Source organism: Aythya ferina, assembly GCF_964211825.1.
Source record: "Aythya ferina genome assembly, chromosome: Z".
Taxonomy (NCBI): Eukaryota; Metazoa; Chordata; class Aves; order Anseriformes; family Anatidae; genus Aythya; species Aythya ferina.
Window position 1 is genome coordinate 43,356,287 of NC_140299.1, and position 22,743 is coordinate 43,379,029.

The following is a 22,743-nucleotide window of genomic DNA, read 5'->3' on the forward strand; positions in this document are numbered from 1 at the left end:
ATACAGGACGAAACAGCAAAGTACTAGGTCAAATCTGAAACAGATGCAAGCTACTGCTAGCAAACCAAACACACCCTTTCTCAATACTCCACCAAGGCACAGTGCTGTAAGACAACAAAATGCTACAGAAAGGAGTTCTTTGGTAGCTATGATGAGTTCCAACATGGGTATTTCTTAAAGAGGACAGCGTTTAGTATTTTATATATAAAGCTAACAGTTACACAGTGCTACCAGTGCCTCCTCTGTCATGACACTAAGGGTCTGCTGCTTGCAGTCGCGTAGCCGGCCACTCTCATGGTCATCAAAAATGAACATCTAAATATTATTCAGCAAAGCTAGCGAAGAAAGTGTAGCTTCTTGACTGAGGTAACAACTGCTCTTGTGGATTACCACCTGCCTCAGGACTGACAGAAGGCAGGCAAGTTAGCAGCTTAGTTCCTTTTCATCTAATGGTGGGCTGAATTACCATTCCTGTCTCTGCCCCTTCCCTGACCCGCAATAACCCAGCTAAGTAGTACAGTTTCATCACTGTAACTTGTTTATCCCTTCACCTTGAGCCTGTTGTGATCCTTGAGATGTTTCCTCCGGATCTGATCTTCTTCCACTAAACAAGATGTACTTGAAAATATTTCACAAGAGAGGAGCAATAAGCGTGAGTTTTCAGACATCAGGCTTACCACATTTACTTTGTATCACTTTCCTGCACATGCTTATCAATCCAGTAGTTCAAGGATTTACCACTCACATGGAACACGACTGTACAGCACATACACGTACAGACCCATTTATTCTTGATGACCACAGCCTTCCAAGGAGGACACTAGAAGAGAGATACTCTTCTCCAGCTAGCAAAAACCACCAACAAAGGTCCAGCAGTCCCAGCTATGTCATAGCTGTGGCATGCAATAAACTTCAAGGGGAAAAATATTTTGATTGACTTGTAAATTCAATGCAGATTAATAAAAGGCTAGTACAAACTTAAATCTCCAACTTCCTTTTACTTTTGTTAGAAAAAGAAACACTACATAACCAACTGACACTCAGTAAACATCCCAAATGTGGTAATACAAATCCTTAACTCTTAATTCAGGGAAGTGAAGAACAAACAAAAAAAGTAATTAAAAAAAGGTATTTCAAGTTTTCAAGCTTGGCCTGCAAAATTCAGGTTCTTTGATTAGCACATTGAGCTTTTAGTCAGAATTCCTAAAAAATCTGGCTAAAATGTGGCTGTTGGACTGTCTAGCCATTTTGTGTTCCCATTTTCCCCAGCTCTTACATCAGAATATTGCTACTTTTCTCTTCCTGCACTGGAAGGAACATGAAGTGTGTGAGTAATCCGTGCATACTGAGATGCTGGGCATTGCAAGGACTATGTTTTTCTCCAAGATCGACCATGAGCAATTTTAGATGTGTCAGGTGCTTAAAACTGCACATTTACTGACAGTGATACAGCTATCACAAGAATACTCAGGGTTGTAACTGAATCACTTACAACTCCAGAAGCCATTATTTAGAAAGAGCATACTTACAGGTCATAGGAGAACTTTCTCTGAAGGTTAGTCTGGTTCTTCTGAAACTGGTAAACATCTATCTGTAGTTTTCCATATTCTGTCTGTAACTCTTTCAAGTGGTCTGATCATAACAGGATTAAAGTATGTATTAAAATACACACGTACATATATACCTGGGTATATTACAACATAAATATCACACAACAGGTCTGTCAGTAAGTACACTAGCTCGATCCTCCTCTTATGTTCATTACATTTTGCATACAGATGCATTGACAATTGCTAAACTGATTCATCAAGGACGCACTGGGCTGGGTATGATTAAACAGCCTTTCAGCTGAACATACATGTCACAAAGCTTTTGTTAACATTTTGATCTCCTTTACTTCATTAGGAATACTCTATAGCTTGTTTGCAAACCCTTGTTCTGCTAGATTTCAGCCCAGAAAGCATTCAGGTCTATGAAAGACTAATCGGACCATAGTATGAAATAGCTTTCATGTTAATTAGCTATCAGAAGACCAAGTTTCCAATTCTTCCCTGAATAACATACATTTTACTATTAGATTCCTCTGGTTTTGAGGAATACAAGATTCATCTTTTTTTTTTTAATGTTAGAAGAATCACCATCATGCTCTAGCATTATAAATACATTCTGATAGAAAGCTTTGTGAGAGGACATCAGGAGAACTGGCAATACATTTATTCGCCTGTTTATAGAACCTATGATGAGCTCTCCAGACATCTGAGGCATAAATTGCTAACAATGTTTTGGAGCACAAACATGAACTGAAAGGAATTAGACTACATTTTCATGTTTATTGTAAGAATTTCATAATTCTCTTGGTGCTAAAACCTATGACCCGAACACCTCAGAGAGCAATGCAAACATGCTATAAAAAGTGGAATGAAAGGTATATTAACAATATACACAGGAGCTAGTTTTATTTCTTATCATTTTTATATCATTAGCCGTTCGGGGTCAGGAGTCCTACATTAAGTACTACATCGACAAGTAAAGGGTGGAACGGATTGAGAGCAGCCCTGAGGTCAGGGACCTGGGGGTGTTGGCTGATGAGAAGCTCAACGTGAGCTAGCAAGGTGCACTTGCACACCAGAAACCCAACCACATCCTGGGCTGCACCAAAAGCAGCGTGGCCAGCAGGGTGAGGGAGGTGATTGTCCCCCTCTGCTCTGCTCTCGTGAGACCCCACCTGGAGCACTGCCTTCAGCTCTGGGGCCCCCAGCACAAGAAGGACATGGACCTGTTAGAGCAGGCCCAGAGGAGGGCCACAAGGATGATTGGAGGGCTGGAGCACCTCTCCTATGAAGACAGGCTGAGGGAGTTGGGGTTGTTCAGCCTGCAGAAGAGAAGGCTCTGGGGAGACCTTACAGCAGCCTGCCAGTGCCTAAAGGGGGCCTACAGGAAAGCTGGGGAGGGACTCCTTGTCAAGGGGTGGAGTGATAGGACAAGGAGTAATGGCTTTATACTTAAAGAAGGTTGATTTACATTAGATATTCAAAATAAATTCTTTACTGAGAGGGTGGTGAAGCACTGGCACAGGTTTCCCAGCAAAGCCGTGGATGCCCCATCCCTGGAAGCGTTTAAGGCCAGGTTGGATGGGGCTTTGAGCAGCCTGGTCTGGTGGGAGGTGAGCCTGCACACTCTTGAAACTGGTTGGAATTAGATGATCTTTAAGATCCCTCCCAATCCATACCACCCTATGCTTCTGTGAAATCCCTCTGGTGTTGAGGCACATGCAGACTGACAGATCGCTGAACTGAAGTGTGCGGATGCAGGATCAAAGTCACAGCAGCTCCTGCACCCTCCCCACAGCTTGAAGGAAGCAGCATTCCTAGAAGACTTAAAGTCTTAAGACAAGCCTTAAAGACCAATATGAGGGTGATACAGGGGGTATTATATCATACCTTTTAGACTCTGGATTAATCGTTCATTTGTTGTGATGTTGTTTATGAGCACTGCCTGGAAGGCACAAAACAGAAAACGATGTTTTAATTGCAAAGGGCCTGTGTTACCATTAAGGTTATAAACAACAACCACCAAAGCACTTAAAGCAGGATTTTTGATTTGCGAGTGCTGAATTACAGCCTAACACAGAAGCTTTATTAGCTGTTCTAGAGATTTATTATTACAAACAACAAGCACTTATTTTAACCCAGATTTCCCAGTATACATACAGAAAAAAACAGCTATCACTGCACAGATATCACAAACAAAAGTAGGAGGAATTTACAGAGCCCACTGCTAAAACTGCTTGCTGCTTCACGCTGGTTTAATGTTATTCCATGACAGAGAATACCTTGTAGTGTAACTTGCTGTTAACTCCTGCTACAGAAACTCCTTTAACAGAAAGCATAAGTGAACTCTGCCAAAGCAACTTGAAGCCTGTGCCTTGTATCACATTTCTAATTATCCACTCCTGCTCTGATAAGAAAGCACTGCATAATGTTCCTCCGTTCCCTCGCTTTGCGCTCACTCTCTCACTCTGAAGAAGCAGTCAACATATCAACACGATGCGCCCCTTTCTCCCCTCACTCGCCCTCTCCCAACACAAATACAAATGCCCCAAAACACCTGAATATTCACTGAACTAGCATGAAAACAATTCCTCTGAGCCAAATATCAACATAACTCATATTTAACATTCAGAAAGCCTGGTCCAGGAGTCTTAAAGATGAGATCCACTGATCCTTCACCAATGATCCAGTCTCAGGAGCAGATCTCTTACGTTTCATTGCAATTTTCTACTTCTTCAGTTTTCCCAGGAAAACCCTATATTCTGCAGGGGTCTGAGGTCAGGGTACATCAAGCCCCATGTTTCCCAAAGCTGCTGCTCAGTTACTGATGCATGCCCACACCCACAGCACTTCAAGGGAAAAGAAGTGCCTACATTCAGCCTGCCTGCCCGTGCCATGCCAGTCAATGCTGCCAGTCAGTGCCCATTTTCTTGAAGACTGCAGCAACAAGTACTAACTGATGGAGGACAGGGTCCAATCAATCCAAATGAGGTAACATAGCAGAGGTGTGGATTTGTCTTTTGTCCACCCGTTAAGAAGTCCCAGTTCAAAGCAGTAGCCATTCATGTCCTGATGAAGAGGCAGACATTTTCAAGGACATTTTAGGACAGCAATAACTGTGATTAGCTGATGTGCAGAAAAACGAAAAAGTCTCCTTGAAACATTAAGAAATAAACGCGTATCTTACTCGTTTGGACTGCATAAATCCAAACCAAGTAATACTTCCTTTTGGCAATGCCACGCCTTCCTTCCTGAATTTGAGGGTAAGAGTACAGGAAGAAATCATGGAAATCTATTCACCTGTTTAACTTGAGCAGAAATGCTGTTTAATAATTTACAGGGCAGCATTTCAACTGCCAGTTTTCTGTCTGACTGTATCAATAGCTTCGGGCTTTCCATTCTTCCTCCTGCCACGCAAACATTAGCTAATCTTTGCTTCATAGCTGTGAATTAGGCAGATACCATTTCATTTTTCAAACTGCAGGGGAACAGTCAGCAAACACCAGCCTGAACTCAGAGCCAGGAAAAAAAAATACATTTTAAATCTCATTGAGCCCACAGAACAATACCTACAATCCCTAGCCGTGATTATTCAGCTCCAGGATACTTGGTATTTTGCCATATCAAAGTCCGATCTCTGACTGTGGCAGTAGCCCTGTTAGACAGAACCAGCCTGTTGTACTTGCATGCACGCCTTGCACAGAGGACCTTACGACTACCAGACAGGGAAGGTCAGTCTCCAGTTTGGGGGTCCCCAGGGTGGACAGCAGGCCCTCAGAAACCAGACGGAAAGCCACGCTGCCAGCAGCAAATCATGGAAAAATCTTGCCACAGCCGGACGGCAAATGTCTTAGTGACAACTGAGAGAGAGATTATTCACCAGTGAACATGTCTACGTAAGCCATATTCTACTAAAGAAGCACAAACATTAAAGGTATTGTTACTTAAAAAAAATAATAGAAACAGACAGAAATGCATGCATGGAAGCACTGAAATAAACTATTCAAAGCGTACGTTTTGAGCACATGGCTCTGAACTACACACGAGCATTTCATCAGATTATTGCCTTACACAGCAGTTGCAATAAACATACTCCTGGGAGGCCTACTACACGAGCCCCTTCAGCACTGGCTGTTTATCATATAGCTTTTTATCAGAAACACGCTAGCCCCAGCACCCTGAACCGATGCATGTTTTCCAACAACAACCAAACTTAGCATATCCAGGCACATAATGAGATTCCTGATGGAAAAAGGAATAAAACAGTGAAGTAGCTGAGAAGAGTAAATATTTGTTTCAGAACTAAAACCAGTGAAAATGGGGCTTTGCACTCACAAGGACAAAAAGGTCAGACACAGCATCAGTGATCTTAAGCTGCACATACTCATATTTTCACTTTCGGGGTGCCTACAGTTCAGCCAGTCCCAGCCTATCCATTTTTTCTTCACAATATTGAAACACAATTTAAAATGAGATGCTCTCTAGGTATGTGCTGTACCAGTTATGCGTAAGCAGACTGATTTCTCTCGCTAATTCAGAAACACCACACAGCAGCAAGTAAAGCGGGGGGCAAAGCAGTGCCTGCTTATCATGAAAACTTCCCAGAACTAGAAGATGTGACCCAGTTTCTTTCAAAAACAGAGGCAAAACTCTTCCTCTTCACATCAGGTTTTTCTTCCCTAACTCTTCCCTAACCCTGCCCACCGTCACTCTGTTTCAGCAGAGTCACTCTCAGCACACCAACAGGTGCTTTGCCTCAGAATGCTGCACCGGGAACTGAGATTTTCCCAGAGGGGAGGATGAGAGCAGCTGTGGCCAGTGTTAAACGAGCCATAGTGACAGATTTTTCACAACGCTTGTTGCTCTTCCTCAGTGAAACAGGATATGGGATGGGGAAGCATCACAGAAATCCAAAGGAAAAGAAAATTGCAAAAGTACTTTCTAAGAGTTAAAACTAAAAACAGGTTACACGTGCTGTTCTGTTGCTATACTCCTCAAAAAGACTGCTGTGGGTGCGTACATCCCAGAAACTACAAGTCCTGAGAAGCAACCATACTGGATATTGTTCTGCATTAGAAAATTGTTTATGGACTACAAACAGCCCTTTCACACTCCCGATTCCTTATTTGTTGTTACTGAGAGTCCATGTAAGCTCTCCTGATCTCTTCAGTCTATTTTTGTATGGATTTCCAGAATGGATTGGCTAAATCTACATTAATCCTCAAAAGTTCAAACAGATTTTTTTTAAAAGCAGACTGGTTACAGAAATGTTTTAGACGTACTCAGATGTAGGAGAAAAATTCTGGCAGCAATTACCCAGGATTACATTGCCTCATGGGATGGTGAGCCCATGGGGTATTCCAGGCTCCAACAACCTCCCACCTTCCCTGCCTTTGCTCTTGAAGTAGCACGGGGGCAATGTAACTAGAAAAGCAGGCAGAGGTAACTCTCAGAGGCTGTCACAGTGCCTCCAACAATGACTTTAACTTGCAGAGTATCTTACTGGTGCACAAGTTTGGAACAAAACTAACTCAGTGGCTTCATTATCCTTGTCATATTATCAGTGTATCACTACATCCTTATCCGTATAATCAGCAGAGTAATACGATGCAGTGACCAGAGACGAACTGCAATTAATCTGGGTCTCAAATCTTATCTGAGAGTTGCTTTTGTGAGGAGTCCAGATTGTGAAGGCTTGCCTCTGTACAGATTTTTTTCTATATCCAGATGCCCTATGAATTCTCCCTGAAAAAGAGTAGGTGTTTGTTTTTTTTTGAGATAGGCCATTCACTTGTACACATCTGCACTTTCACTCTTCTTATTTAAGAACAACAACGAAAATTAAAACAAAATCCTGTTTATCATTCAAACATCCGTCTAGTTATGTTTAGACAGTTTGTATTACTTGGAAATAGAGCTGAGTGACTCAGGGTTTGGACTTGCATTCATCCCTCCTGGAATAGGTAAATACCTGCTGTTAATCCCCAGGGAGGCGAATAAAGCTCAGTTCAAGGACTGAGGTTTGTATAACCAGAAAGGGTGAATTTATTACTTGTTCCTCAGGAATCCATGGAGCCAAAAACAAGGGTATGCGTTTGTGTGTGTATGCAAATATTTATGCATGCACAGGTGCATATACAACACACATTTATATATACCTATATATAGATAAACACACAAAAAAGCTCAGAAATAGTCTTTTCACATATTCTACATCCTGTTGTTAAATAACCACTGATGTGAAGAGCTTCTTCAGATTAAGGTCCTTAGCAAGGAGAAGGAAGCTTTTCTTCTCTTCCACCACCATTGCCACACTGGGGGTGCTTCTAATTTACAGTGGATGAATTCATGCCAACTTGGTTGATGACATCTTCTGACAAGTTTTCCAGTAAAACACTTCTCCCTCCTCTTATGTTGCCGAGTTGGAAAACAAGCAATATCTGTGTGGGATGTTTGCTCATGTGTCACAACAAGAGCAAATTCTAAGCTTGCCATGAAGTGGTGCGCGGACACATACATGCTTGTTCTAGCACTTCACCTCCTGAGACTTGCTGTTTTCCAGAAGAAGAGAGGAAATAATTCCATTGCACCACCTTTATCTAATGTTTTCTACAGTGACAGCTCCTGGGTTCTCAACTGCAAACTTTACAGATTATTCCAAGCAGGTTGATAGAAATATGGGTGAGAATTAGAGGCCAAGCCAACAAAGGAAACCTCACGATAGGTGTTCACTGCCTCCTGATCAAGAGAAAAACACTGATGAATTGCTCTTTCCTCAACTGCAGGCAGCATTATGCTCACAGGTCGGGGTCCTGCTGGGGAACATCAACCAGCCTGACACCTGCTGGAAAAGCAGGACAGCAATCAGAGACTCCCAGCGGACAGTTCCTTAGTCCAGGTTACAGAGGAAGCAGAGGAATAGCTTTACTAGACCTGTTGCTCACTAACACAGATAATATAATTGGGAGAGGGAGTAGGAGAGAGGTCAGGATAGCTGGCAGCCTGGGTTTTAGTGCTCATGCCCTGACAGACTTCATGATCTCAAAGAATGTGGTCTGGGCAAAGAGCAAAGTTAAGACCTTTAACTTCAGGAAAAAAAAACTTCACCTGTTTAAGGAAATGGTGAATGCAATCCCGTGGGAAACTGCCTTTAGAGTCACTGAAGCAGAAAAGCGTTGGCAGCTCTTCAAGGATATTTTTCTTCAAACACAAGAGTTCTTGATCCCCAAGTGCAAGTAACTAGTCAAAGAAGGCATGAGACTAGCATGGCTGCATAAACACCTCCTGGCTGAACTGAAGAGCAAGAAGGAAATGCATAGGCACTGGAAGCAGGGACACACATCTTGGAAACAATATAGGAATGTTGCCCGAGCATGTAGAGATATGATTAGGAAAGCCAAGGCACAGATGGAACTGAACCAGGTGAGCAATGTGAAAAATAACATGAAGGGCTTCTGCAGGTACATTGGTCAGAACAGGAGGAACAAGGAAAATGTACCCTTCCTGACACGTCAAAAGATCTAGTGATGACCAACATGGAAAAAGCTGAAGTACTCAACAGGTCTTTGCCTCTGTTTCCACTGGTGATCAATCTTGTCAAATCTCCCAGGTCCCCAAATGTCAAGACAGGGCTTGGGTGAATGAAGTTCCTCCCCTTCCTCCCCTTATAGGAGAAGACTGTGTTAGAGACCATCTGAGGGATCTGAATGTGCCCAAGTCCATGCAACTTGACAAGGTGCTTTCCAAGGTACAGAGGAACTGGAGGACCTACTTGCCAAGCCACTCCCTGTCATCTCTGAGAAGTCGTGGCAGTCAGGTAAAGTTCCCAGTGACTGGGAAAAAAAAAAAAGAAAGAAATGTCAGCCCTATTTTTAAGAGGAGTAAAAAGAAAGACTCTGCAAACTACCAACCAGTTAGCTGCACTTCAATTCCCAGCAAGATCACGGAGCAGATCCTGCTAGCAGCCATGTGGAAACATGTCGAGGCCCAACTAGTTGACTAAAAGGTGCCAACACAGTTGCACCAAGAGCAAATCGTGCCTAACTAACCTGGTGTGCTTCTACAACAGAAGAATTACATCAGTGGAGAAGGGAAGGGTAACTAATGTCAGCTACCCAGACTTCTGCAAAGCCTTTGACACAGTGTCCCGTAACATTCTTATCTCTGAACTGGAAAGGTACAGATTTGGCAGATGATCTAGAGTGTGGATAAGGAATTTGTTGGACAGCTGCATCCAAAGTGCAGTAAATGCCTCAGAGTCCACATGGAAACCAGTAACAAGTGGTGTTACTAAAGGTGCTGATATTAACATCCTCATTAATAATATACATGATGATGATGGGCCGGAGTGCATCCTCAGCAAGTATGTGGATGACACCGAGCTGTGTGGTGTAATTGGTACAGCAGAGGGAAAGGATACCACCCAGAGGGATCTGGATGGGCTGGAAAAATGTGCTCAGGTGGTCCTCTGACTACCCTCAGCTAAATACTCCTGGCAACAGTGAGAAAGTTATATTAATGGTTTACTGACACATCTAAGGCGGTGTCTGTAACACAAAGAAAATACAAAATAAAATGGTTAGTGGTAACCATACTTGCTGTTATTTAAGTATGTATGTTTACTTTCTTCACAAAGGACTTTCAAGCCTCTTGCAACACTGCACTGTCAAGAGCATCAACACTAAAGGCTGTTCTAACCCTTCTGGTGTCTCCCACTTCTATTATATTTGGCAGGCTGAGGACGCCACAAAATGTGCAATGCATTTAGAAATAAACATCAACCATTATGCCTGCTAAGGAAGGAAACACAAATGTATCTCTTGGTGCAGTTTCTTGTTTTCCTCGAGTTTTAAAACATTAGTGTACAGGTAACAAAACTGGAGGGCAACCCAGGGTAGCTCTATTGATGGCTTACGGAGACAGTAGAGGTATTACTCTGAAGTGCTATCACTTGCAGCTTTAATACTTCATATTCAAAAGCTGATGAAATGCAGCAGTAAAAAAAAAAAAAATCTAGATTTTGTCTTATTCTGTATGCTTCTTTCTTTTTCTTCCCCACAAGAAATTTCTGTTTTCTCCATTGCAGTCTGCTGATGAAGTCTTTACCAATCTGAGGGCTATAATCACAATCACAGAACGTTTGGGTTGGAAGGGACCTTAAAGCTCACCCAATTCCAACCCCCCTCCATGGGCAGGGACACCTCCCACCAGCCCAGGCTGCCCAAAGCCCCATCCAGCCTGGCCTTGAGCACCTCCAGGGATGGGGCAGCCACAGCTTCTCTGGGCAGCCTGTGCCAGGGCCTCACCACCCTCTGAGTAACGGATTTCCTCCTAACTCCTTTTTAGGCTAGACATCAGGAAGAGATTCTTCACTGAGAGGGTGGTCGCATGCTGGAACAGGCTCCCCAGGGAAGCAGTCACTGCACCAGTGTGGTGCCTGTCAGAGTTCAAGAAGCGTTTGGACTGTGCTCTTAGTCTGAATTTTTGGTCTGAATTTTTGGATAGACCTGTGTGCTGCTAGGAGTTGGACTCAATGATCCTTATGGGTCCCTTCCAGCTTGGGATATTCTATGATTCTATGATTAGTTTAAAATCATTAATAATGTGGATTCAACGTCCATTTTCTAAACATTATGATAATTTACGTTAAACATTTTGACACACAAATGTTGACCATACCCCCATTAGCTTGCACATTTGAGCAACCTTACACTATTACAGAGAGCATGACGGCAAATCACAGTCTCACTGTAAAGTGTGGCTAGAACGGGGCCTACCTTCTCTTCCTGATGTGCTCTGTTGGCATTTTCCATCTGGAAGCTATGCAAGGACTGGATTTTATCAATCTGCTCTCTCTGCTTCTCCAGCTCTCCCTGGAATTCATTCTTTTTGAGCTCCACGGCGCCTCTCTCCGCTGCTGCTCTGCGGACTTTGCTTTCCAACCCAATGATCCGACTCTGAGGAGGAGCACATTAGCAAAAGACAAAGAGAAATGTTTCCCCTCTGAGACTGTTTCAAAAGGATCATGCTTTCAAACTTCACATAGGCAGAACTGGAATAGGTAACGAGTAAACCCACTTTCCTTTTTACTGGACTTCTCTTCTATTCTTTCACAGAATACCTAACTTCAGAGAATACAATAGACAAACAATACTAATGTCATCAAAACATTTCCTCAGTTGGTGATACCTGTCAGCCACCTGTAAGCACACATACACACACACACAACAGCCTTACATAAATTATTGGTAACTCATATTCTGTAGCAGCCAACAAAATTTCAGTCAAAGATCATCAAATAAATACAAAGCTGTCTAAGTGCTTATGGTTAAAAAAAAAAAATAAAAGCACAAACAAAAGCCACACCAAAACAAAAACAAAAGAAACACATTAAAAAATATGTTTACAATCTTTCTGAAGTACAAGGGTACAAGGTCAAAACATTTCTCAAAATGCCCATTCTGACATCACTGCAGTTTCTAGTGTTGAACCTAAACTTACTCAGTGGGAAAAAATCATCTCCCAAATCACCAAAAATTTTCACTTAAGACCATGGACAAAATGGACAGAGGACAGCACCATCCAACGTACACTTAAATAACTGGTATACAGCTGTTACATGAAGATACAATGCTCATTTATAAACAGAAAATTATTGTTCTTGACTGCTCAAAAAGCAGTTACAAGATGAAAATTCAAGACCATCAAATACAGCACACAGAAATGAGGTAAAGGAATTAAGCCAGGTTCTGTCAAGGTCTATTTCTTTTAAAGGATTCATTTAGGTTCACAGGACATTCTTTCTAAACTTTGTGCATTAAATGGCTTATGGGCAGTAAGGAAGAATATGAAGACCACCCCCCACACACACACAAAATTAGACAGGATTTACCCAGTCATAAAGACCTGGGGATTCTTGGTAGATAAAAAGAAATGAATATAGTAAGAACTGTGCATCTGCCAAGACTGACAGGAGATGGATTAAATCTTACATCACAGAATGCTGCATATTACTGCCTGCCTACTCCACTTCACTGCCACTGCAAGAGAATGGAGAGGAGGAGGGAAAAAAAAAAAAAAAAAAAAAGATAAAAAAAACCTTGTAGTTTGGCTGGAAGAACGAAGAAAAAGCACTTATTCCGTGTTAGTCATAATAGCAGCAAAGTCTTGCCAACAAATGAATGGGTTATATGACTGTTTTATGAGTGTTTTAAAAGCTCCATTCATAGCTTTGGATGTGCTTTTATTTTTGTCAGAGTGCATGACTGCGCAGAAGTGAAAGTATTTTCAGTCGTGTTCTTTGGGGAAAGCGTACAAGATGATACAGTAAATCAGTAACAGTAAACGGGATTTTATGTCTGTACTTTACTGAGACCAAGATAAGCTGGTATGCTGGCTCATTTTCCTACCAGCTGCCCCATGATCATGCAGCAAAGCCTCAGTATTACTGTTGCAGCTACAGACAGCTGGTAGACACCATCCTCAGGCCCCTCGCTACAGGAAAGAGGAGAGATGACCAAGTTTCCAGAAGAAATGACATCATACCCTGTCACCACAGGAAAACTAAGACGTTCCCTCAACTGCATGGCCCAAGACGTGCCCTGCTTGAAGAGTGTCAGCTGCGGGGTGGAACAGCAATGCAGTTCCAACAGCCATCAACTCAGTGTTAAAATTCAGTTCAATTAAAAAGAAAATAATTTCACAGAATTTCACAGAATTTCTAGGTTGGAAGAGACCTCAAGATCATTGGGTCCAACCTCTGACCTAACACTAACAAGTCCTCCACTAAACCATATTGCTAAGTTCAACATCTAAATGTCTTTTATAATAACTTAACAGAAAAACTTGGGAAGAACTCTCATAAGCCATGTTTAATCACCAGACTTTAAATTTTCAGGTTTTTGCTGTTGCTGATTGTTAAAGAAAAAGAAAGAAAAAAGAAAGGAGAAAGGGGAGGGAGTGAGGAGTTGAATTCTCAACTTCAGAATGTGCAGTCCAGTAAGGATAACAAACCCAAGCTCAACAAACACAGAAAACACAGTCTCCACTACAACACAGCAGAGTAATTATTTCCATGTGAGCTGTGTGCCTTCTTTAGGAACGATTTCTAACAAATACAAATTCAGATTTCTCAATGCCATTTCTGAACAAGCTAGATTTCTGTCCTTGGTGGGAAAGTGTGTGTGCATCCTTATTCGTCTAACATCTATCAAAAGAGGTCAATCTTACTTTATACTAAAAAACAGGAGTCACCTGAACAGTCATATAGGAAAATAATTTATGGAGATGAGCAAATTACAGAGGCCCACTCAGAGCCAAGCTGCAATGTGCTCTGAGGAAAAAAAAAAAAAAAAAAAAAAAAAAAGAAAAACAACAGGATGCCACATCTACAAACTAAAACAGAACAAACCAGCTGAATGCCACGTGTGCAGAAGTTACAGGCACCATATGTAGGTCTTCAGGTTTTGGGTCCCCCTTACCAACAGACAGGCATTCCTCCCATTTCCCCGTCTCCCTCCACTGATGAGCATCAGCTGTAACACTTGTGTAAATCCCTAAAGCAAGTCAAAGTTTCTAGTTCACCATATGCAGAGGAAGCATTCTTCTTGCTGTGTACTACCTTTACTAACCACACACATGCAAGACCACATGCAGACCAACAGGAACATTACCTGCAGATCCACATTGCGAGAGCTTGCAACCCAGTAATTGAAACCCAAAACGATGATGCAAGCCAGGAGCGCGGCCACGAGAAGAGGTGGAGACTTCATCCCTTAGCAGCTGTTTCCTAGCCCTACAACTTCAAAAAAATAAAAAAATAAGAATTAACAAAAACACATGACCACAACAGTGTAGAAATCTGCAAATTAAAATACATGTCTTATATCGCATCCTCCACAATCGAGATTTTACTGTAGTAGTGCAGCAGCTCTCAGCTGAATGGACAACACCATGCAAGGAAGGCGTTCTGCCTGGGTGCAGAACTGGAGGTGCTCAAGGAAAGGCTGGACGTGGTGCTCAGGGACATGGTTTAGTGGGTGACATTGGTAGTAGGGTGATGGTTCAACCAGATGGTCTTGGCAGTCTTTTCTTTTCCCAACCTTACTGATTCTATATAAAAATATATGATTCTATAATGATTCCCTATAAAAATATATATAAAGTTAAGCAAACACTCTGTTGATTTCAATGGGAAATCGTACCAAGTGATGTTTCTCTTGATACTCAGCTCTCTTCTGCTCCTAACAACAACAAAAAAAAAACACAACTTGCTTTAATAAGCGGGGTTTAACAAACGAAGAGTACCAATTGCTGTTGGGCCTTGGTTTATTCTGTGGAGCTGCCTATTCCAACACGAGACGAGGGCAAAGGGCAGCTGCAATTCTGTTTGCAGCAGGCCATAATCTCCCCATGATGCGATAAAATCTTACTGGATGCAATAACACCTAGCTCAACGCATCCTCAAACTGGACTGGGAACCTTCGGCACAGTTCGTAATACCCGCTGCTCTCTTGCAAACTGGTATCAACCTTTTTTCTCTCCTTTTTGCACTACTGCAGACAAAAGCCAGCAAAAACAAGCATGGAAGATCGAACAGCAAACACTGATGTATTGCAAGACACTAACTCAACACGAAACAGGTGCATTTACTGTTAAAACACCGCACAGTCTCTCAAGTGAATGCTCTTAAAAATGACTTCTTCTTCCCTATGGATGCAATTTACAGGCTGCAATGTATTTATAAATTAATAAATGGTAGCAACTCTCAAAGGGTTTATGTTGGGACATACAGTGTAATCACAGGGGAGGAAGAAAATGTCAGCAGCTCGCAAGGAACAGAGATGTTGATATTACTCTATTCCCAGTGCTTAGGTCCCACAACAGCTCACCTACACTTAATGTGTGCACACATCCAGAGCAAAACCCACTCTGGAAGACTCCTCTTTGGATTCAGCGTAAGACACAACCTTTCTTCACCTTTCCCCAGCAGGAATTGCACAAGACTGCCAGTCCAGTCAGTGCTTCAAGTCTATTTGCTCATTTGAAAACAGCGTGTGAGTTTATCTATTTATTCGGGGAGGGGCACCGAGCGGCAGAAGGCAGCTTCCTGAAGTGCCAGCTCTTCACTCGTGCCGCACCTTGTCCGGCAGCTGGCCAAGTTGTAAGCCCGTGGTCCTGAGGAGCAGGTGAAGCACACCAAGCACAAAGCTGCACGGGGCCAGCACCCCAAGTCCAGGTTTCTGCTAAGGATCCAGTGGTCACAAACAGCGCAGCCCTGATGGCGGCCACAGGACCACATGCAAGGCAAGGGCAGGGTGGGGAAGAGGCACGAATTTTAGTCATAAAGCACAAAATCAAGCTGCAGTGGACTAAATCACACACATACAGATACGTACACATTTCCAACACTAGGCTAAGGATTATGGAAAGCTGTACACCATTGTACAGATTGTTCTTCCTGCTGTGCCATGTTAAGAGGAGTGCCTGAGATTTACACAGCATCCTTGTCTCCACAGGCTCCCCAAACCTAGAACTGCAGATATCCAGAGCGGCAAAAACAACTTGCAGGAAATGGGGACGACCACATCAGCTAAGAACAAAATAATTTGTTTATTTTTGCTTACCAGAATACCACAAACATAAAATACTTCTACAAATAAAATACTGCTCTTCAAAAAAATGTATATCAAAATCCATCATGAAGTCACCAGTATCCTGTTACTCGTTGTAAATGTATTAGTTGGTACGCTTGAAAACACGGCAAAAATTACCAAATATAAACTGCAAAATGTAGTGTGTCATTCCAAGCATTACTTGAATAAAATAATTGGTATTTTCCTCCTGTCGGTCAGAAGTAGGGGAAGCAATACATCTTATCAGCTACAGAAGCTTGCACTGCAAATTAACTACTGTTTAGACTAGATGTTTAGCTCCGAAAGACTCGGCAGTAGAGCAATTATACAAAGGACAAACAATTAGTCCAGGGCACACCTCAAAGCACAGGTGCAAAACGTTACCCCTACCCAGCCTGCAAACTGAGCAGCCTGAATTCCCTTCCTGCTGCTCTCAGCTGCTAAAAGCTGGGAAGCAAGCATTGATTTCAGTAAAGCATGCTCAACTTCCATACATTTTTCCCCTCTAGGAAACTTGGTGTTGTTTGCCTTTATTAATTTATGTTAATGGAGAATATATTTTAGAGCCACCAGAAGGAAAGGCAAAAAGGAGAGTGAAGGGGGGAGGTGCACAGAAGGACCTTCTACCTAACCAGTGCAGACACAAAGCATAACCTCGGCTGCAGTATCGGTATTTCCTCTCTCATCACCCTAAAAATAAAATCTCCGTAACTTTCTACCAGGGATACACACACGTGTTCTGGTGGAAAGACAGGCAAATCAGCTCAGTAAATATACTGATATGGAAATGTATTTGTCATGCTGTTCTCCGCGAAATACCTGGTTTGGCACAGTGATTTGCGTTGAAGAGAAAGCATGTTTCTGATTTTAGGGGGTAAGAAAGTGCTTTCACTGAACACGAAGCCATCCACCTCTCAGACCCTCAGCCTGAGCACGCCCTTCCCTTACAGCTGTCACGCAGGCAGCTGCTACCGAGCAGCCTCCAGCACGGACAGCCCACGAACACACCAACTCCAGACAAAGACCGGCTCTCAGCTCTTCCCTTCCCCCCGCAGGGCAGCGCAGCCCCCGCCGCACCCCCGCGGCTCCGCGGCCCGGCCCGGCCCGGCCCGGCTGCCCCAGCCCCCGGCCCCGCGGCTCCCCCAGGCCGGGGCCGCGGCCCCGCAGCGCGGCGGAGGCCGCGGCTCCGCTCCCCGTCCCCCCGCCGCCGCCTTCCTCTCACCTCCCCGCCGCTGCCGCTGCCGGGCTGGCCCCGCCGGAGCAGGAAGGCGGCCGCCGCCTCGCCGGGGAGGGCGGCGCTGGCAGGGCAGGGCCGGGCCGGGCAGAGGGCATGGAGGCTTTCCGCCTCCCCCCCCCCCCCGCCCCGGTGCTGGATGTCGGTGCTGGATAGGGAAGCGGGGGTGGAGGCAGCCCGGCACCGCGCTGCCCCAGCGCAGCTCTGGGGGGTGGTGGGGAGAGGTGGGTGTGCTGAGATGCATGTGCTGAGCTGAGCTGAGCTGGGACGGGAGGCGTCATTAAAAAAGATAAAACGATAAAAAAGTGATGTATGGCTGAACGTGTAGCTCAAACTTTAAAAAACAAAAAAAAAAAAAAACAAAAAAAAAAAAACAAAAAACATCTTGCGCCATCAGAAGATAGCAGTGAACGTGATCATAAAATCACAATATCCCGAGTTGGAAGGGACCCGCAAGGATCATCAGGTCCAACTCCTGGCTCCACACGGGTCTGCCCAAACATTCAGACCTATGACTGAGAGCACAGTCCAAACACTTCTTAAACTCCGACAGGCTCAGTGCTGTGACCACGTCCCTGGGGAGCCTTTTCCACTGTGCAGCCACCCTCTCTGTGAAGAACTTCCCAATATCCAGCCTGACCCTCCCCTGTTGCAGCCTGACACCATTCCCTCGGGTCCTATCACTGATCACTAAAGAAAACAGATGGACGCCTGCCCCTCTGCTCCCCCTCATGAGGAAGCTGTAGGGTCCCCCCTCAGCCTCCTCTTCTCCAGGCTGAACAGGCCCAGTGCCCTCAGCCGCTCCTCACACATCTTCTCCTCTAGGCCCTTCACCATCTTTGTAGCCCTCCTCTGGGCACTCTCCAACAGTTTCACATCCTTTCTGTAGGACGTGGTGCCCAGAACTGCACACAGCACTCGAATACTGCGCTGCCACACCAGCGCAGAGTAGAGCAGGACGATCATTTCCCTCAACCAACTAGCAATGCCATGCTTGATCCTTCTGTTCCTGGAAGACTACTTTAAAATGATCAGAGTAAGACGTGCATTTTAGCATTTTCACCTGAGAGAACTTTTTTTTTTTTTTTTTTTTTAACAATATGTACAAAACTTTTGTCTAGGTCAGAAACACATTTTTGTTGCAAGTTCAAAGCCATGTTGGAGCACATCTCTCTTCTCATCTAGTTAGGGAGATATGTAATTTCCTGACTGGGAGCAATTTGCTCTTTCATTTATTTTTAAGGAAAAGTGGATCCTTCTTTGCAGCATGTGCAAAGCCTAGAGTTATAATTTGACTAAAAACAGGGCTTCGATGTTTAGGGAACTGAATTGTTTGCCAAGATTCATAGAAACACAATGGCAGTCAGAAAATGGCTCATTTGTCTTTATAAGTAAGACAAGAAAGATGTTAAAAATAAACAGCGATAAAAATATTAATTAGGAATCATTGTGCAAGCAGAAAATGTGAGGACAGTCTGCAGCTGGGACCACTCATTGACTAATTTTGCCCTGCTTCCTTACAGGCAGCCCAGACTTCTGGAGACATAACCCCATTATTTTCCCTTTCTCGGGAGATTGGCTTGATGAGTAGCTATTCTGTCCAAAAGGATCAGGAATAAAAAGTCTCTCAGATAGCTGACAGGTCTCAAAAGCTAATTGACTATAAAGCCCATTTTCAATAGCAAGAGTGAAAGTTTCAAGTCCAGCACTGTCTGCAGAATGCATCCAATGAGAATAAATTAAGTTAATTGAGTTCAGAAACTACAGCACTATGCAGTTTGCAAAAAGTGATTCTATGAACATTTAAGGACATTAGCAGTTACAGAACCAGTTAACAGTATTTATCAGTAGTCATCACCTACCAATGTTTTAGAAAATATTAGTAACAGATACGGACAGAGAGGTAGTTGTAAAACCATCAGATGCTGCAGGGGCTCTTATAAATAAATAAATACATACATGTTTTATTTAAGTTTCATAGTAATCATTACTTTCCCTATTAACTAATGCTCTAGACTAATGCTAACTAATGCTCTATAACCAGTCTTGCATAAAAATTGGTAGAAGATACAAAATTAGTAAAATTGTGTCTTTATTTTAAAAATGAATAGCTGTGCATTTAAAGAGAGAAGTGAGAAAAATACAAGTTTTGTCTTTACATGTGAATGTGGTAAAGCAGAAAAATTCTTGAAAGAAAACCACCCATTCTGGTTTAGAGGAACAAAATGGATGGCACATAGCAGTTGGACAGCTCAGCATGATTTTCTGATTCCTATATATGCACAATATCACCATGGTCTTTCAGAACTATGTCCTAACACTTATTTGGAGCCAACAGAAATGCATTTATACATATGCTAAACTGCAGAGAAGTAACTCAGCAAGATCTCTTGGGACCAGTACTAGAAGTAGTAAACTTGATAAAGGTCTGTTTATATGAGCTTCACAAGACAGCGCATCCCTCAGCCCAGAGCAGAGCTGGTGCTGAGAGTGAAGCCCAATTTGTGATTGAAAACACTAAGGACTGGAAATGAGTTTTAGTGACTTACTACTGCTGAAATACTATGCACGAGAAATGTCATCTAGAAGTAAAGTTGTTTGCAGAAAAGTGCTGGAGGTGGATTGCCTGTGTAATTTTTGTTTGCAAACATTTGTGAAAATCAAAACTAGAGGTTACATTGAAGAAAATTAGATTAGTGCTTTGAGGAATAGGAATTAAAAAGACTCAAACTTGTATAATAATAGTTATTTATCATGAAATTAACCTGAAACACAACAGTAGATGTGTGAACATTGGCATACACGTGTATATAGCTGGCATACTAATGAAACCAGGATGCATTCACACAGAAAAAGTCAGCATATCAGTCAATAGTAGGGAAAAAAAAGTTTTATCCATGTCATAAATATTAAAACTGACGGATGTGCACAGTTTTTTTATCTAACATGAAGAGTTGCCCTGTGAGAGAGAACAGGAAGCAGCACAAGCCTTTATCATAGGAGTTCTGCTGTGTTGCTAGGGCTCTGCATCAGAACTTCACTGTAAACATCAGGCTTTGACAGATGTTAAAATTTCCTTTAAAAGAAAACACCTGAGGTACAACGTACTTTGCAGCTGATGACATGGAGATAGTGTATCCACTCTTTCTTGATCATTTGGAGAAACAACTCAGGAGAATTAACCCATGTGAGAGGATTGTTCTGAAACATAGAAGTAGTAAGTTTTCAGGGAGTGACTGATGTACAGCCTGCCTGACATGTACAATCCACAGCTGTTTGATACTACCAGCCCAGTGTTAACATGTCTGTGCTTAATGTAATGCTTCTGATAATGAGCAAACTGAGCAAAATGAGCATTAATGAGCAAAAGTAATGCTAAAAATAACAACAACACCTCTTTGATATCTTAGAAAATGCCTTCTAATTTTGCATTGTGCCTTCCTCATTACCTGAAGCACAAGGCTGCAAATTGTTTACCTTTCTAATATATGGGAAAAGAGAAACAACATTTTTAAGTGCCACATTGTGACTATTCAGGACGGGTTAGTCAGGCCCTTCTGAATAAGCTCTTCTTGAATAGTTCAGGCTTGTCTAAGATTTTATTAGTTATTTAAGATGTAATACATCAGGGGCATGAACTTACAGTACATCTCAAACATAAAGTATTTTATTTTCCATTACATGCATACAATAGTGTATGTTATCTGAATTCATGAGTGCCTGTAAAATGAACTGTGTGACCTGCTGATCACGCAGGTAGCTGATCATGCAGGTAGCTGATCTTTTCTGTGATTTGCATTGTTTAAACACATGTGAGAGATCAAATTGTAGCCTGTGTTTCAAATTCCATAGGTTTCTGCCTACTTGTGAGGAAACAATATAATTAAGTTGCACAGTTTTGCAGATATTCATTCCTTGCAAAACTAGTAGTTTAATACACTTGTTCCTGGGGAGACCACTCACAAATGTACTTACCTTTTCTCCTGACCTTTGTTATGGTTGTTTGTACATACATACAAGTACATGGGTAATACTTGACTGCTGTAAGCAAATTTCCCCATGAACATTAGAGCATCCCTATTTGAATACATATCTGATACAGATTGTTCGATGTGAGCTGCACCTCTCTGGTCACCTCTCCAATACTTCCAGAAGCTCTGTCTCTTCATTTAAAAAAAAAAAAATAGTAAAAGTTTTGTTCCAGCAGCATTAGTCAGGCACGAAAACATTGGTCTAGCAGAGAGTGAACAGATTTTAGGAAATCTGATTCTAATCCTATCCCTGACATTGATTTCTGTGCAGCCCTGAGTATGTCATTTAAAATCCTAGGTTGGAAAATAAACATCTATCTCACAGACTGGGAAAAGACATACAGCTGGTGCAGAGTAAGTTTCAGTATTTGCTTTTCACTTTTAAATATATACATACATATAAATATCATGCCCTTGGATAAAACAAAATTTAAAATCAAATGTAATTTTAAATATTTCCCTTAGTACTGTGTACTGACTGTGTATCTCACCTTTTAAAAGTCCTTGAACTGGCAGTACTTCAGAAGATATCTCATGTCCTTACTGCAACACAAGAATTTAAAAGTATTTTCTTGTGGATGTTTTTTAGAGAAATCTTTTTATGGAATTTTTCATAGGTTAATTATTGAAACTTGGTAGTATTTCTTCTCATTATGAAAACACAATACATATAAAAAAGTAAGTCACAGAAATGAACGAAAAAATACAGTGTCTTACAATTACAAGATGCTGAAGAACTGTAAGAGTAACTCCAACTTCAGGCCTGGATGAAGCAAAACAAGATTTAGGACATTATTTAATTTTGAGTCACCTTTTTGGTTACACAGAAGAACATCATAATGATAGACTTGTTCTAACTATCCAGGTTGAATGCATTTCAAGCACAAACCTGCTGCTCCTCTGCCCCTCAAAACAAAACAAAGTAAAACAACAACAGCAACAGCAATAAAGAAAAAGGATTAAGGTAGAGAGGAGTCAAGTGCAAGGACAATCAGTCCAAGTAGATCCTACACTTACTCTGGGATTCTGGAATTTAACTGGAACTATTGAACTATGATGTCAACTAGCCTCACTTTTCCTGCAGGAGAATCCTGTCCTTCTGAAAGCCAAAGAAGCTTAGTCACTCACATCTTAAAGGCCAAGATTTTATCTTGTGTCTTTTCTAGTCAGAAATTCTTTTCAAGGATTGATGGGAAAAAAGATCTTAAAACACCAAATGTTTAAAAAATAAAAAATAAATAAAAAAAGCTTTGCTTCATTAGAGGTGCTGATTGCACTTTTGACATCAGCAGGTT

At 42.2% G+C, this 22,743-nt stretch overlaps 1 protein-coding gene across 2 annotated transcripts in view; it reads right to left on the reverse strand.

Annotated features, from left to right (window-relative positions):
• The window catches only part of GOLM1 (golgi membrane protein 1), a 29,027-nt gene extending 11,526 nt beyond the window's left edge, over positions 1 to 17,501 (reverse strand). Inside the window, exons 1-5 of one of the 2 annotated variants that reach the window (XM_084503871.1) lie at positions 17,406 to 17,501; positions 14,222 to 14,349; positions 11,327 to 11,506; positions 3,441 to 3,495; positions 1,530 to 1,632 (exon numbers count right to left, since the gene is read on the reverse strand). In XM_084503871.1, the coding sequence (XP_084359997.1) occupies positions 1,530 to 1,632; positions 3,441 to 3,495; positions 11,327 to 11,506; positions 14,222 to 14,320 (437 nt within the window). In that variant the 5' untranslated portion in view covers positions 14,321 to 14,349; positions 17,406 to 17,501. The remainder of the gene's footprint in view (positions 1 to 1,529; positions 1,633 to 3,440; positions 3,496 to 11,326; positions 11,507 to 14,221; positions 14,350 to 17,405) is intronic. The other variant, XM_084503872.1, reaches the window with a different exon arrangement.
• Positions 17,502 to 22,743: the final 5,242 nt, after the last annotated feature.